General features: G+C 37.6%; 1 protein-coding gene across 3 annotated transcripts in view; it reads right to left on the bottom strand.

Annotated features, from left to right (window-relative positions):
* The window catches only part of stard10 (StAR-related lipid transfer (START) domain containing 10), a 32,222-nt gene that overhangs the window by 1,956 nt on the left and 12,435 nt on the right, over positions 1–17,831 (bottom strand). For all 3 annotated transcript variants that reach the window (XM_038267976.1, XM_038267975.1, XM_038267977.1), the window contains 2 exons: positions 5,413–5,560; positions 5,190–5,293 (listed from right to left, as the gene is read on the bottom strand). In XM_038267976.1, coding sequence (XP_038123904.1) covers positions 5,190–5,293; positions 5,413–5,560 — 252 coding nt within the window. The remainder of the gene's footprint in view (positions 1–5,189; positions 5,294–5,412; positions 5,561–17,831) is intronic.

The following is a 17,831-nucleotide window of genomic DNA, read 5'->3' as shown; positions in this document are numbered from 1 at the left end:
CTGTGGAGACAACAATACCAGTGCATGTAGAAAAAATGCACAAAAAACTGGAGGATATAATTTACATTATCTATGAATCTAATGTGTCATCTTAAGTAATTTCCATATAATTAATGCACATGTGTATAAGAAAATAAAAGGTTTTTTAGACAAAGAATAACGTGTGAAATGTTTGCAGCAAATGCATCAAAATCCTTTTCTTTAATTGATTCTAAATCAAAGGAACCACTTTAAGCTACACCCTGCGTTGTGCTGTATAATTTTGCTGCTAACTTCTCAGGCCACAAAGCTGACACAATTATTCATTTTAATAGCATACAAAACTGGTTAGCCAGCACTAACTGCAACAGGATCGCTGCAGAGCACTAAAACAGCACACAGAGCAGCAGGGAGCTGGAAACAGTTAGAGGAACTTTACATAAACGCTTTATCTTTCTTTCATGCCATCTGATGCTTATTTTTGGAGTCCGTCTACTCTGCTAACAGGTTACAGTGAGGGTTTTCTGCTGTGAGAACCTTGGCAGTTCTGTTCATTAATCATCTGCAGAATGGTCACAAGTCAAGTAGCACTATGTTCTGAGCTAATGGACTTTTAGGCTAAACTGCACTAAATTTGATGAATTTTTATGACATCCAGCACATGAGGAAACATCTTGGGCAGCTGATAGTCACATTTATTTTTGAAAACAGCTTTTTTTTCTTTTGCCAAGAAAAAAAAAAAAAGTTTTCTCTGTTGACAAGAGAGAGATCTTACATCTTGAATCCTTTGATGACAGGTGAAAGCAAAGGAAAATAGAAAAAAGGTAGAAGATTATACAACAATTTAACAAACCCAGAAAAATTAAAGTAACAATGCCAAAACTGAAGACTCTTTAAATGTGTTTTGAAAACAAAAACAGAACAAGAAGCTCCAAAGATTTATGCCCAGTTATCTCTATGTGCTGCTAAATGCCGAACAAAAACAAAGCTGAGGTCTAAAGTGGGATCCAAAGAAGAAACAAGATCATTTAAAAATCAGCCTTTTTACTGCACAGAAATGAATCTACAAGAGGAGATTTTAAATCAGCTGCAAAAATGCTAAGGTTCATTCTTAAAGAAGAGCGTAGGATGCTAAAAAGAGTCTTCAACACTGGAGAGTTTTAAAGAAGGTATGTGAGGAGGACACCGAAGGTTCCTGCTGTGTGATAAGTCTTTGTCTTAAAAGAAAACCTCTACTAGTGGACCTGAATCAGTGGTCATTCAGGCTGACAGACTGCCGGTTTAGACCTCCCAGAGATCACTTCAGAAAGTGGCAACGTGTCAAATTGTCTGATATTTTCTAGGAAACTAGCTGTGCGACCTCTGCATGTCGGATTTCGTCCTTTTCTGCCGTGACATGACAGGCAGTTTGAAAATTGTACTCGACATTTTTGTCACAGTTGGGTTTCATTGCTCCCAAACCCAAATTCAATGTCCGACATGCTTTGGTCAAAACACAACAGGAAATCATCACAAAACCAAGAACATGCATCCTATCTTCATATTTCCATTTCCTCTTTAGCAGACTAAGAGGAGGCCTCCGAAACAAACTAACTTTCTCTCCATTCTACAACACTCTGGTCAAGGTTGTCAAAGCCGTGTCAAAACACTGAGATCCCTATTAAAAATGAGAACCAATGTATCACATATTGCAGTCATAAATACCTGGCTGCTCTGCAAGCAGACCCTCTGATTTATTCAAGATTTTGAGGCAAACAGAGAACTTATCCATTACCGAATTCATGAAAAGATTAATTTCCTTTAAGGGTATGTTAAACGGCAAAGAATAAAAATATATATCTTTCTTGGAAAACAAACACTGCTCTAAATTTGTTGTTAAATGCTGTATAAATTAAGGTCACCGCAAGTTATTACTCGTATTTTAGATGATGAGTCGCTGCGACATTAAAGCTGAGAGGAAACAAAGATGAAAGAGGACGATTCTTTTCTAATGGGAATAAAAGTAATCTACTTTAACTCCAAAAACCTAACCTCCATCTTTGTCTAATTTAATTTTCCCTACTTTATCTCTTCTATATGCTTTAAACATACTAGGCTCAAATTTAGCTTTTTTAATCTACTGCGTATTGATGTACTTATTAATTAAACTAAATGACAGGCCGTACAGTGGAAAGTCTTAAGTTCAGCTGATAAGCACCACTGACCTTGCCAAATCCCACAGACCAAACATGCATGCATGGACACTGAGTCCATTATGTCTGTAAACTCTAATTGAGGCAGGAATGCGGAAGGCCAGGCGGAAGTCCATAGTTACCAGTCACATGAAATGACTTATCCTTCAGTAAACTTTGTTTTATTAAGGGAAACTGGGAATGAGACAGAGAGAGAAGAGAGGAGGGAAGCAGATGGGGAATTTCATTTAGAAAGAAATGAAGAAATGCTTTAAATGTTTTAGGTTTTTAGAAAATGTAATTTCTTTCATATAATATAGAGCACAAAATCGAGTCTGCTCTCATTTCTTTCATATTTGACTGCAGTAGCCAAACATCCACTTTGAAGTCATTTTGATCTATGGTTCTTCAGCGTTTTGAAGGTTTTCCAACAAACTTAATTTATGAGCGAGTCATAGTAAATATTTTTAAAAACCTCATTGCCGACTTTTGCGACTGAAGTAAGATCCTATAACTGTGATAAACCAATTAAATGCATCTGTGCTAACAGCATGCAAAACTGTGTGATTAATGCCTGTCCATCTGTATGAGGCTGCTTTAAACCAACAAACATTGCATCCCCAGTGCTGTCTTAAAGCCAAATACCAGGCCGTCTACAAAGGGAAAAGCATTTGTTAAACCCCCACACTGACTTTTGTTTTATTCTGGCATCAAATAAAGCTTGAGGGCTCTGTGTTTAACTATGCTAACTTCACAGCAAATATCATATTTTAAGCTAGACAGAATAAGTAAATAAATATAAAAACTGGACCCATTTCATTAACTGCCTCTCTTAATACTTATAGAAATCCCCTCACTAGTGCTAATAAATTCCTGGAAAGCTAACAAACAGTAGAAGGTCCTGTGTTAGATCTTTAAACATAACATTATGACTGCGGACGGGTGGCATGAAAACAGCTGATCACCTCTTGACAATATGAATTGTTAATGTGTGGGATATCTTTTCTCAAAGCTTGAGTTCAAAGCAGATGGCATGGGAACATCATTTGAGTGAGCCTGACAAGGACCAGGCTCAGACCAATGGTGTAACTATCGGTAAGCAAAAACTGCAGTTGCTTAGGGGCCCCGTCACTTACACCTGGTTGGCCCCCTACACAATTGTGGACTAGGACGTCTGTTTGCAGATATAATGGTGCGAAAAATTCTTCGTAAACCCACCTGTTACAAGTTTGACTGACCAGACCGTATTTATACCCCAACATATGGCAGATTTCAACATGATGGTGAGCCGTTTAAACACGACACCGATAGAAAAGCAGACAGTGGTACTTTTAATTACTATGTTAATAACTGTGTATAGTTCATTAGACGGTCATATAATATGTTCCAAACCACAATAAAGATCTTAAAAGAATGATGTATTTGAGTATTTTATTTTTTTCACTCTATGACTTGGAATTATGGGTAATCCAGAGTGTCGATTCAAACCATAATCGTTATGTATAATGTGTTAGCAACGATGGATACCCAAAAGAGGTACTTAAGCGGATTCCAGAAAAGAAAAAGCAAAAAAGAGCTGCTGGAAGAACGGAAAAAACTATGGGGCCCACCCAGATAATGTTGCTTACAGGCCTATTGTTGTGTCGTTAAGCCATTGGGTCAGACCATCTCATAAAAAAAGCTGTCTTAGTCAGTTAATGTACATGAGAACCAGTGTGAGTCAACCCATTGGGTTAGCTACTTCTAGATCTACTCATTGCAGAAAAAAAAGGGATGGTTGGAAAGAAGTCAGAAAAAAACAATACGACAAAGTTTGTTGCCATCGGTACAACCAAAGACCAATCTGTTGCTCAGCGGAAGTCATAAATGAAGCATTTTTGATCAACTGATTGAGATTTCAATATTGTTTTATTTACACAGACATCGATTCAGAATGCACTTTATGCATTTTTTAGTATTTTCTTAATAGAAAATAGAAACACTCAAACTCCTTCAGTTTTTTATAGCTCCTATTTAGCTGTGCTGCATGACAGGGCAGCGTCGACTTCTCTGCTGTGCTTTAGAGGAGAGGATTTGTGATTAACAATAGAGGGCATAACCAAAAAGTTAATATTTAATCCCAACCTACAGGAGTCCTTGGTGCCATATGCCACAGCATACTCTCAGCAATCAAGTGAAGACTGATCAGGTCAGGGTCACTTTGATACAAGATAGGGGATCAGAGACACATGTCAAAGTAAAAATAACCTGAAATCAAACCCAACTCACCTCAAGAAATACTAACGACAGCTTTTGTGAACAATATGAGGAAAATCTTATTCTTTAAATCATACATCTCACTGCTTGTCCAGGTTTCTTAAAAGGTTCAAACAACAAGGTTTTTAAATTTGTTAAAACAGCCTTGGGGGAGATTAGGAGATATTTAGGTCCCCAGCCCAACACACACATACACACAGGCACACAAACAAGACCCCACAGTCCCATATTGGAGAAGCTGCCAATTTATCAGGTTTTTGTCCCGAGTCCAATTTGTTACTCACATGGTCCTGTTCTTTAATCACCATATTTGTTCTACTACCACTTGACAATTAAATTGGTCAAGTTCTTAGAAAGTATGTTTAGTAGCTAAAGAGTTCAGCTGCACCAGATTAATGATCTTATAGTGAAACTGAAGCAGTGCTGGCAAACCTATTGTAAAAGCATCAAGGGGCGGGTAGTGCTGTCTAAATGGACGGGTGCCAAACACTCTCCTCTTCCTGGGTAGACTGCTCCTCCATAAGATAAGTGGAATCTTAAATGGCTAGTGAAAGCTTTGCATCACCTCCTCTCTATATAAAGGCATTCAGAGCCTTTACTAAAGTGGACTGAAGTTCATTTCGGCTGAGCCAACAAGCTCCTATTTTGTTTCATTTCTTTCACACTGATGCATTAGCATTCTATTTTTCCACACAACAAAAAGCATTATAAAGTGGATGAATAGGTAGGACCAGAGCAAGTGTACAACGTACAATGTAGGTTTTTCTGCGCTTATATACTCACGGAATGCTTAACAGAGTAATTCATGATGATGTAATCCTTCCCTATCGGCAGCCAGGAACGAAGTGTGATGACGTCCCGGTTCCGGAGAGGTTTGGGACACTTCCCTTTAAGACCAATAGAGTAAAACGAGCCATTGTGAGCACAATAAGCATTTCATGTGACCACTTCCTCTCACTCACACATGTACATACAAACAATGCTGAGAAGTAAAAGTACAACGTACATGAGTAGTATCCGACGTCTGCATTCACCGTGAGCTTCCCGATATCAAAGGTCTCGATGACATTTGAGTCCCACTTTTTTCTGTATTCAATGTCATGGAGAACATCGTACATCGTGTCTGCAGCCACATCCTTGCATACCATGCGACACTGAAAGAAAGAGAAAAATCATTATAGGCCAATACAAAACCACAAAAAGGTACTGGAGCTAAATAATACTGAACAGTATCGTTTTAACAGTGCCTTAAATTTTTTTTAGAATGTGAATAGAATGCAATATGATTAAAAAACAAAGTACTACATAACAGTAAAGTAAATATGTATGATGGGTATCGGCTGGCTGTGACCCAGGGGGCATTAGGGAGGGAGGCCTAAGACAAATTAGGAAACAAAAAAAACTTGCAAAAAAAAGTTTTTTTTCATCCTCATGAAATATAGTTACTAATAACCTATAACTTGTAATATATCTTTGAAAACCATGAGGATTTTAAATCTATGAACCATGAGCTTCTTTCTCTGTATAAGTGTAAAAGAAAGGACTATCACATCTTGGCTGATGAGAAGTAGAAAGGGATCAATTCATCTGCCAACTGATAACGTTTTTTTAATCGTATCGGACATTAAGTGCACTTGTAAGCGCATTCAGCAGCCATGCTTTAAGATCATGAGTGCATGCATCGCCAATCCCCTGCATTTGCTAGAAATTGTTAATGTTTTGTATGTTAAAATATATTTTTTTATTTGTTTAAAAAAATTGAGACCTGCATAAAATTTGTTTATGGCATCATTTTTAATCATGGAAATTTAGGAGAAAAAAACAATATCGGCTGCAAAAACAGCTGAAAACACATTTGGGAGATTTTATTTTTTCTGCTCTGATCTTAACATTTTGTTGATAAGTTTGTATTTTAGCAGAAATAGAATCTCTTAATATCCACCTCATTTGGGAAATTCTCGCCTATTTTGCATACCCAAATGGAAAAGCAAAGAACTGTAAGCCCAAATTTCATGTGTGATACATTATTTGAAAGCTAACACCTTCTAGTTACATGAAACTTGGGTGAGGAAAACAGCCCAAGCTGCATCAGTTCAAACATGACTCGACATTTGTTTTTTTTATTCTTGAAAATAAAAGGTCTTTTTTGAACAGCAGTAATAAAGACATGCTTGCTTCTTCCGGCTGCTTTGTCATGGTACATTTTGACATGTTGCTAAATCTTCTCAAAACCTGGTGGGTTTTGGCAGGGTAATACAAAATTAAAAACATGCAGGCTAATATTCTTGTTCTAAACAAACATAATCATAATTGAACAGGAATAAGAATATGAAAAATTCAAAAAGTTTATTTTTATTTAGATAATTTGTAGCATCGTCTGTTAATTTGCAAATAGGGTCCCCAGCTAGAAGCTAATGCTGTTTAGGGGTTGGATTTGCAGCACAGAAAAGTTTGGGAAGCCCTGCCTTAGATTACCTTCCTCCTGGTGAAACATGTTGGTGGAAGTCTCTTGTTGTGAAAATTTTTTTTGTTTTTTGTTTTTTTTCTCCACAGGGACAGAGAATCTGGGTGGAATTAATCAGAAAAAAGAGAGGACTATATAGAGGGAGAACATAAAGGGAAAACGATGCAGACACTGTAAAAAGGAGATGAGATTAGGATAGGAGATCCACCTTCCACCATAGGAACAATAAAGACACAGCTGGAGCTAAACCTAGATTGATTAACTTTATGGGTCAGCAATCTTTACAAACAAAAGACTACTGTATAAAGTTTACCTAAAGCCCTAAAACCTTCATGAGGCTTAAACAAAGCTTATCATCCATATAAATATCCTTATACATAATACCTGTTGGTTAAATAGTTAAAGATTAACAATGTTATATATGGTATTAGCTTATCTGTGGCTATTTTAGTGAATTAAATATTTTTTTATAAAGCATTTAGTATGCAGCCAAATGATAATGGTGAGGAAAAAGAAGAGCCCAGCGGTGTTCTTAGACCAAATATCTATTCATATATTAACTGAGCAGCAGTGGCAAAACGCCACTTGTTTCTGTGGAGCTGCAGGTTGCAGACCCGTGATCTAGCAGAGCGAAACTAGGATCCACTTTAAAACACCTTCATTCCTAATAATTGTTAAATCAAAATCAGTTGTCTCTATGCAAGACAATATCATCATATAAACAAAATGATTTATACATATATTTATATGATTTTTATTTATTCATTTATTTTTTTTCTGTTTTATAATTCTATTGTATTTTATGATTGTGTACAGCACTTTGGTCCTGTCCAGTGCATAAAATGCTTCATAAATAAAGTTGGTATGGTATGGTATACAGGGGCTGTACCAGTTCTACGGGGGAACGGTCCCCTAGTGGCCCCTGTCTAGAAACCCCCATGGAAGGGCCCAGCATACAATTAGTGCCATTCTACTGTGGAAATCCTTTACAAATGATGGATTCAAAAATTAAGAATTCTTAGATGTATTGTTCTATCTTTTTTTTTTTCAAGGCTTTGTTCTTTATGAGACATTGTTAAATTTTAAAGAACCTATACAGAAGGCCTAAAGGGCAACATGTTGCTACAGAGTGACAGCCTGCAGAAACCTGGTTTTGATTAAGAGTCAAATCCACATCTAAATCCAAATAATCAGCGATTTTGCTTGAAAACAAACATTCCAACACTTTCCATCCTTATGGTTTAAGCCATTTTGTAAAGAGGAATGCAAAAGATTTCAGTCGCAAAGCCTGTAAAGCTGGGAGATGACTGCTATGACAGATGGTTAATAAACCTGGTGAATCAAACAGGAGCTAAACACAGTTCAGACATTTAAAATAAGGAGCTTTCTACTCCTTTGTGCTAAAATAGCACATAAAAATGTAAAAACTTTGGAGAAGTTATAGTTTTATGAATACTTAGCAGGGAACTGAAAAAGAATGTCAAAATACTGCGCTAAAGTCCACCTTCTTGCTTCAAATGGTCGGCTTTATTACATCTATGTTAAGTTATATATCTATAATAACTGGACTGATTTGTTTTCTACAAGAAGTACTTCCTATATCATCATACTGTCTACTAATTTAAGATCTAAAGCTTTGCTCCACTTATAAACACCAAGTCTATTGAATTTACCAACAAAAAACTCAAAGATGAATATATTACTGCTGGTCTTCTGCGTAAAGTATGATCAGGATCCCACCGAGAGCCTTTCACAGATAAACAGCTGTTGTCACTGACTTGGACATGTTTAGTGATCAGGTGGTTGGAGTGTGTCAGAAAGAAGGAAACTAGGTGTGAGACTGAAAGCAGAAAGAGAAGCACAACATGAGGAGAGAGACAGGCAGCTGACCATAGATGAGTCATTACTAGACCTGAGCTCAAACAGAAAAACAACACGTTCAACACTAAACAGAAACAGGACATATGTCAGATGGCCTGCTGGAGTCAAACACTGACAGGAGGTCTGGATGATCTTTTTTTTTTGTCGTTTGAGCCCAGATGTTTCTAACTCCTCGTGCAGTTTTGAAAACAAAGCTGTTTTAGATCAGATCCGGGGATCACTGCAGCGTGTCAGTTTTACTCCATGTGTTTGTGCCTTCATACAGGTGTGGCCTAGCTTGTTAATAGAACCACGGGGACCTCCTGTTTTTGCTTAGCACAGAAAGAGAGAAGCGAAAAAAAGGCCTGAAACCCTGGTGTGGCTGTTACTACAGCTACAACTGTCATGGGGATACGTTACAAGATCAACAAGGAAAACAGTGAAACTCAAAGTGAAGGAAATGCACAAAAAATAGTAGAGAGCAATAATGAGAAAAAACTTTTGGGGAAAAAAAAGGTGTGTAAGAAAGGACAAACAACTGAGAAAGAAATGGACCAAGTCTGTCCCAGAAGATTTAGACTCCTGAAACTAATCAGCGGAGAAGGCGGCCGGCTTTAACCATCCGTCTTCTCCAGTTCCCTGAGGGAATCATTTAGGACAATTATTGTCATTACTGCTTGAGAAACTGTTTCAGTAAAATGGATTTCATATGGCTCTTCAATAAAAATAGGATAAATGTTATAGGCTTCGTTTTGGTCCATTATAAACTGGTCTCTAACGATTTTGTAATCTCTAAAGCGTTCCCTGAGACATGCATAAACTAAACCTTACAATTAGGATTGCTGACAGCTTCAGACCCTGCTAGATCAATCAATTCCGTAACAAAGGATGATACAACCTCTAGTATGGTTTGAAAATCTATTAGCACGTCGCATTTAACAGAAAAAAAAACTTTGACGAGATATTAGAATTTGAAATTCACAATTTATACGAATAACTACAAAAGTATGGTTTAGAAGTATTTGGGTTTCAAAATAAACAACAAAACAACAAAAAAATCATTTCTGCAGCAGCATGTTGGGGCTTTCAGATGGTCAGGAGTTGCACATTTCAGTGGAGAAAAATTGCATTTCCATTTTTGGGGTACATGCAATAAGTGGAAGTGTTGCAGGAGATCTACAAAGATTGCTGCGCCAATGTTAAGACGTGCAAACTGATTTGGTTTGACCCGTTAAAATGAGCAGATTGTGTGTTCTACAGGCAGTTTGACAGTTCAGGTTCAAAGCTCTGGAGATGGAGATAATAAAAGATAGTTATAATAGAACATATTTATGGGTTACTTTAAATTGGTAAACTTTCTTCAGGCAAAACAGTACAAAAATTAAATCATGAGAAAAACTGAAGTTAGATATATAAAAATGAAATATAAAGCATGAGCACAGTTGTCTGTCTGTTGATTGGCAAGTCCTCTCCCCTCACCAAGGTGTGAGAGTCTTAAAACAGTTGGAAACCTATAAATAATAAACCTGCTGTGTTGAATTGTGGGAGAAAAAGTCCCAGCTGCAAGCAGTTGTGCACTTTTCGCTCCAATGTCACTTTGCTTAGACTTGGACAAACTTTATTGTCATTTTGTACGCACAGTGTATAAAAACTAAATTCCTTTGCATACAGTTTACAACAGTGAAATTATATTGCATTTGGAGCAAGATAAACATTACCATTTTAAGGTTTAAGGTTAAGTGCAGTGCAAAATAAATATGGTGCAAAATGCAGTAGAACATTATGTTGTCCCTATTTAAAAGGATTATAAAAGTTCAGCTATATTGGTGATGCAAAATAATGTTGCATGTTTGATGCAGAGTACAGTTTAGAGTTCAACAGTTTAACGGTCTGATGGCAGAGGGGAAAAAGCTGTTGGCAGAAAATGCTTGACCTGCAGTGGATGCTTTGAAGCCTCTTCCCAGAGTGCAGCAGGGAGAACGGTCCATGGTGGGGGTGTGAGGAGTCACTGATGATGTTGCAGGCTTGGGACACGCAACACTGGGATGAAATGTCTTTGAGGGAAGAAACCCCCCGATGATCCTCTCCGCTGATCTCATCACATTCCAGTCTGAGGCGCTGCAGCCTCCATACCCAACAGTGAGACAGCTGATCAGAACGCTCTCTATGGTGCTTCTGAAAAGGTTGTGAGGAGGGGTGGGGGCAGGTGGGCTCTCCTCATCCTCCGCAGGAAGTACCAGTACTTCTGTGCTCTTTTGATCAGTCAAGTGGTGTTCACAGAACCGGTAAGGTTGTCTGTGATGTGCACTCCCAGGAATTTGGTGCTGCTGACCACCCTTACAGCTGAGCTGTTGATGAGCAGTGGAGCGTGTTTAGGTCGGTTCTTCCTGAAGTCAACCATGATCTCCTTCGTCTTTTCCATGTGCAGGATCAGGCTGCTGTCACTCCCAGTCAATGTCGCCTATGATGAGGCCCACTACTGTCTGCAAACTTTAGAATGTGATTGGTGGTGAAACTGAGGATGCAGGTGTGCGTCATCACAGTGAACAGCAGGGTTAAGACGCAGCCCAGAGGGGAGCCTGTGTTTAGGTGGATGACATCAGGGGTTTTCTGTCCAACCCTGACGGACCGACTGAGGTGTGTTGGTGAGGAAGTCTAGCAGCATGTTGCAAAGGGATGTGCCGAAGCCCAGATGTTCCAGTTTTCCTATCAGATGCTGTGGGATGATGGTGTTGAAAGCTAACCTGAAGTCCAGGAACAGCATCCGCACGTGGGTGTTCTTCTCCTCCTGGTGTGCCAGGCTCAGGTGAAAAGCTAAGGAGATGGCGTCCTCAAGTGGAGCAATTCCGTTGGTAGACAAACTGGAAAGAGTTGAACGTTGGGGGAAGCACTCCATCATGATGGGAGTCAGTGCAATAGGCCGGTAGTCATTAAATGAGGTGACCTGAGGCTTCTTTGGGACCAAAATGATGGAGGCAGACTTAAAGCATGCAGGCACTATGGATTGGTCCAGCGAGGTGTTAAAAATGTCTGTGGACACCAGCCAGCTGACCTGAACACTTCTTGAACACTTGCCCAGCTATGTTGTCAGGGCCTGGGACCCTTCTTGGGTTGAATCTTCTCTGAGTCTTCCACACGTTAGCTGTGTCATGGCAGAATTCCTCCTCTCCCTAATGAACAGCTTTCACTGCTGGAGTGCTGTTTAGTGCCTCAAACCTCCCAAAGAAGACAATTACTCCATTTAGGTAGTCAGCATCAGCTACACCCACCAGGGGCGAGGGTATGTTGTAGTGAGTAATCGCCTGTATGCCTTGCCACATCCTGTGTTGTTGCTGGCGTCGTGGAAGAGATCGAACCTTCCCATTCGTCCAGGGTCGTTTGTCGGCCCGGGCGATGATGTTCTTTGGGGTGCTAACGTCCTGAATGGATTTGTTGATATAGGCTGACACAGTCATGGCATATTCGTCAATAATAATCATGTTATGTTGCTGCAGCTTTGAACATGTTCCCATCAGAGCATTCAAATCAGTCCTGGAGCATCTCCATGGCCCCCTCAGTTTAAACCCTCACCTGCTTCACTGTGGGGGTTGTTCTGATCAGCAAGGGCTTGTATGCAGGACTTAGCGTAACAGTTATGTGGTCTATAGACTCTTGATCTTATTTTTTTTAAACAATATTTAAGTCATCTTATTTACTTTGGTTTAATAGCATAAATAATGCCTGCTGTCCAGCTGCATTAATTTGTGCACAACTGTGCAAATGTTATTTCTTTATCAATATTAGTCTACTACTTTTATTTTTAATGGTCTATTGATGTTTATATGGGCACAAAATCTCTCTCCATCATCTGTTATTCTACAAATGTCTCTTTTTTTAGCAAGGACTGCTGAAATGTTTCTGTGAATTTAAACCAGACTTTCAGAAGTACTAAAAAAATATGCAAATGCTTCAGCAGCAGTTAAGAAAAAGAAAACAAAAAACAATCTGCACATGTTAAATTTTTACATTTGCATAATCCTTCATCAATTAATTTTCAGTTTGTTATTAGAATATGATCAACTTATTAATGAAGGCCTCTAAATGTTGTGGTCTTATCTCAGTCTCTGTACTTCTTTTACTCAGTTGGAGTTGACCTGACGAAAGACTATCCAAATGCTGTCTGAGTTGCAAACACGCATCCTTTTGCACCTTTTTTGAAGGTTTTCACCCGTTTTAACACGGGCAAACCTGAATATCAGGCCCTTAGAGTTTAACACCCATTTGAAACGTCAAGAAAACGTTTTTATTATTTTGCAGAATTGAGATCTACGATAATGAGAACTTAAAACTTTCCATGACTAAAAGCTTTTTTTCCCCTCTTGGCAAACATCTAAATCAAGTGATTTAGGTATTTGTTCAGATGTCTTAACCAGTTATACTTAATTTTCAATGAATGAGTATGCCCATTTAATGCTAACAAGTAGGGCTGGTTAAAAAAATCGATTTAATCGATTTTGAATCGATTCCTTTACATTTTAGCAAAATCGATGTCTAGGGAATGAGATCGATTAGTTTTATAGTGACGCACATGACGTTCACATTCAAATGCACAGGAAAGATGCACTCAAGACAACGTCAAACCAGACAGCTACAAATATAGCCAGTATGTTGACTGAAGACATTAGCAAATGGCGGCAGAGCAGCAAACACCCTGTAGTTGTTACAGACAACGCTGCAAATATGGTTTTTCCAGTGAAGATAATGCAGCTCATGCATGTCTGCTGTGTCACGTCTGCTTGCTCGAGTGAGGCTTCACTTTTTCACTTTTCACAAACAACTTTCCACTTGTGAGACAGTATTGTTCACATCTCAAGTTTAAACTGTATTTTGAAACACAGTTGGACCACTTTCATTATTGTACAAATCGAATCGATTCAGGACTTTGGCGAAAATACCCAGCCCTACTAACAAGCAGACATGTTCAGCCATTTAGGGGGACATGTAACAGGAAGCAACACTAATTTTAGTTGTCAAACCACCAAGTTTTACATAGAACATGCAACCTTAAGACAAAGATGCAGCATCCCTGTGCTTCATATTAGCCATGCTAATACAAAGCCTGGCTAAAACAATAAATAATGCAATAATAAAAAACACCCCAAACTCAAAGCTTCTGTCATGAGCAGCATGGTGTAAAAGCATGCACTCTAAATGCAGGGCTGCTGGGTGGATTTTCTACAAGTAACGAAACTTTAATCAGGAAAAATGATCAAAATACTAATGAAGGCAAATGTGCCTTTGAATATTTTCTTCTTAAAGATTAAAACAAATACAGTGGAGGTCAGCTGCTGATCTTGTCTTACATTTGGTTCATGTACAGCAGTTTGAATTGTCTCATTAATGAAATAACTTTGCCTTGTCAGTCACATTTTGGTTTTGGCTTAAAAATAAACAACTAAAAAAAACTACTCAGTTCAGTAGTGTTTCACAGTGTAATAGTGTGACATTAGGGTATATAGATTCATGAAGAGTCTAATTCTTTTTGAATATGAAGCTGAGCAGGAGACGGATCAGAAAAAAAGGTTCTGTCAAACTTTGTTGGGTCTTACATGGTTTTTGTCTCTTTACCCTCTTAAGCAGTGAAGACTGAAATTTATGTAACTATCGAGAGGACGACAGACACAAAGTCTCATGCAGGCAATGAAAAGATGCAAACTACTTATGGTCACACATGTGAACAGATGATGATGAGGGACAAAGACAACAAAAGCTCCTTGAATGGCTGCACAAAGTAAGCAATTGAGAATACTGTCAATTTAATTATTAGTTCCGATTAAATGCTTCAATAAGTTATTGGGCTGAGGTAGAAAAACTATAAGGCTCCAATAGTTTCTGAAACACTTAAGTGCTGCTGCTTAGCAGCGCTGCTTAGCAGCAAGAAGTACTCGTGTTCAAATCTCAGCATGAGGTTCAAAATGCATGAACCTGAGCGTTTTTTTAGGTGGGTGTTGTCAGCATTTTTCATTGTGAAAATTGTAACTGAAGGAATGTGACCTTCAGAGGAGTTGGAAACTATTTCAGATAATAAGAGAGTTGATGCATTTTTTTAGAGAGGAAACTGCATTTTCAAGGGGGACTGGAATAAACTGCAGCCAATAATAGAGAGTTACACAAAATATAGCATTTCTTTGTTTGATGTCATGCAGAAAATTTCAGTAGCATAGACAGACACAATGACATTTACAGCTGTTTATGCCAACTGTAATAAACATGCTAACAATGCTATTAATGCTACAAACCTTTGGCGTTGTAATTGCAGTTTTTGTTCTAAAGTGAAACAGTGTTGAGCAGTTGAGCTGGGGTCTGTTTCATTAAGCAGGTTTACTGAAAACTCTTTCTAAACCTGAAATCAGGAAAACGAGGAGTTTTCCATTTCACAAAGGGAGTTTCCTCAACCACTGTTTCTGTTACCGTAGTAACATTCTCCGCAGAGCTAACCTGATCGGCAGCAGGTTTCCTTCAGTAAACTCGAAGTGTCCTCAATCTCTACTCTCATTACACCCAATCACATTTAATTCCTGATTTAGTCACAGGATTTTTGTTGTAGTTTTAGGTCCGTTACACACATTAGGTTTTAAAAAATGAAGATTGCATGACCTTTTGATGAGGATCATATTAAAGAATGATCTGCACTATTTCACAATTAAAAATTTATAGGGAGAGGATTCTACAACTCAGTTGACAGGATATGAGATTTATTTGTTTTTTGTTTGTTTAATATGAGAGATGTGCGGATAATTTTTTTTATTTTCATATATTTTTACAGCACATGAAGAACTACAGAAATTATTTTCAGATTACACATACATATATTAATGCTGTTGGGTAAAAAGGAATTATCTCAGGGTTAGGATTCACTTGGTGAATACCAAACTGAGCCTATTTGCATAATTTGAAGCCATTCTATGGGACTGATAACCTGCAAAAAAGACCATTTATTAGGATGATGACATCCAAAGCGGCTGCAAACAGGCACTTGGTATTTACTGTGTAATGGAAGACTGAATCAAAATTATAAGGAACCCCATGAGATGATGCATAGGCTCCATCTATTATAAGATTTGTAGACTTCATCTTTACCTGCTGACAGGTGATTTACCTCAAATAGAGTTTGATCAACTAACTAACCATTCAAGAACAAAGCCTGTAATGTTTTAATTGTGTTTAAAACCATCTATGGCAAGCCGTTTTGATAGTTATTAGTTTTACTGACTATGTATATCTGAAAAACAAAATTATACCTTTCACATCTAGAATAAACATTATGGATCTCTAGAAATAAAATTTAGATTTTCATATTCCTATTGTTACTGGTCGTCATTTGTGAAGAATTTTATGAAGAAATGTATTTCAGATATAAATAAATGTTCAGTCAAGCTGATATCTGTCAAAACGGCCACTTAAAATGTGTAAAGATTTCCAGAAATACATAACTTAATTCTTACTGGTACAATTTACTTTTTTTTCTTCTTTTTTTTTTTTTTTTACTATCTTAAATTCAGTTTTTGCTGGCAAAAGTAACATCTAGAAATTCTATTCCAGTTCTGACTAAGAACGTTATTTGGAACAGGAAGAATCCTTTTTCAGTGATCTGCAAATGGAACAACACAGAGGAAATTGCCTTTAAGAAATGTTAAAACAGTCTGCCATAGAGGCTATATCCCACTTCATATAAACCTACACATTAACTATTGCAATAATCTTCTGCTTCGCCATCTTCCTCTTCCTTGCTGCTGTAGCGTTGTTTCTCTGTCGTTTAAACACCTTCCCCCAAAAAAATGTTCATGTCTGCATTAAAATCTCTAGTTCAAGTGGGGCTTGGGGTCCACAGATAATAGCTTATCATACTTCTAACACACTCGTTCAACTCTGAGTGGACCTACTCGGAGTTTAACTACGGTAATCCATTGCAGCCGTTGTGAAACAAAAAACTTCATGACCTTAGGTCAGATCAATTTAGAGTTGATGATTTGAATCTGAGTTTGCTAAACCTGCTAAAATAGATCCCTGTTTATAATTGACAGCCCTCTGAAATAGATCCCTGTTTATAATTGACAGCCCTCCAAACCTGTATGGGATCTTGCATCTGGTCCAACTAGGTATAACTATCCTGCATCGAAAGGCTGGTGAAGGCTCCTTTAGAGATAATACACACAACGGAAGGATTTAATGTAACAAAAATATGAAACTAAAGCTTTTTCCAATAGCATCTTATCCACACATCAATTATAAAGCTTTGTGTATATAGTTTTTAAATTACTCCAGTGAAGAGTTTTCAAGCAGACATGAGCCGTCTAAGGTCATCATACCACTGCATCTCAAGCAAATAAGAGTCCAAATATTGAGGCTACTACATAAGCTTCATTATATCTTTAGAGCCATTCAGACAAGGATTATTATAAGACCTATTGGATTATAGTTAATTTAGAAAAAATATGCCCTTAGCTGAAAGAATAACCAACCAAAAGCAGAAATAAAGCCAAAACAGCACTACATATATCCATCTATACTATAAGCATTTAAGATGACAATACTTTTGTCTGTGAAGATGCTCCATACAGAATTTAAGTGTCATAATTTAAGCTGCATCTGCTTCATATTCTGCAAAAAGAAAAACAATCTTCTATAAAGCACCTTAGTGGCCCAATTATCAATCCTATCAAGAAGAATCCCTTCGATATTTTCCCCACAATAGACAAATTATTTACAGCATTTTCTAAATCCGTCAAGAGTCATGAAACATGTAGGTGCAACAAAAGAGAATTGCAAATGCAAGTAGGTTAAAAAATAAATATCTTCACAGAAAAATAACACAAATTTAAGTTCCTTATTTAGGGAAACTACCTCTCCTGCTACAGATTAAATGAATATTCCAGCTTCTGATTAGCCAGATTCCCAATTAATATAATTTAAATGACATTGTTCTTTTTATTATAAAGTTTTTTTTCCATTCAGAGAGGGTTTAAATTCTTTTTTTTTATTATGTAAATGTAAACAAAAGATTCAATGGGAAAAGAGATATTTTCCATAATATCTTTAGTTTGTTGCCATTTTTCCCTTTT

Source organism: Cyprinodon tularosa, unplaced genomic scaffold, assembly GCF_016077235.1.
Source record: "Cyprinodon tularosa strain WSP-4 unplaced genomic scaffold, ASM1607723v1 ctg69, whole genome shotgun sequence".
NCBI lineage: Eukaryota > Metazoa > Chordata > Actinopteri > Cyprinodontiformes > Cyprinodontidae > Cyprinodon > Cyprinodon tularosa.
This window is presented reverse-complemented; position numbering and strand designations above follow the sequence as displayed.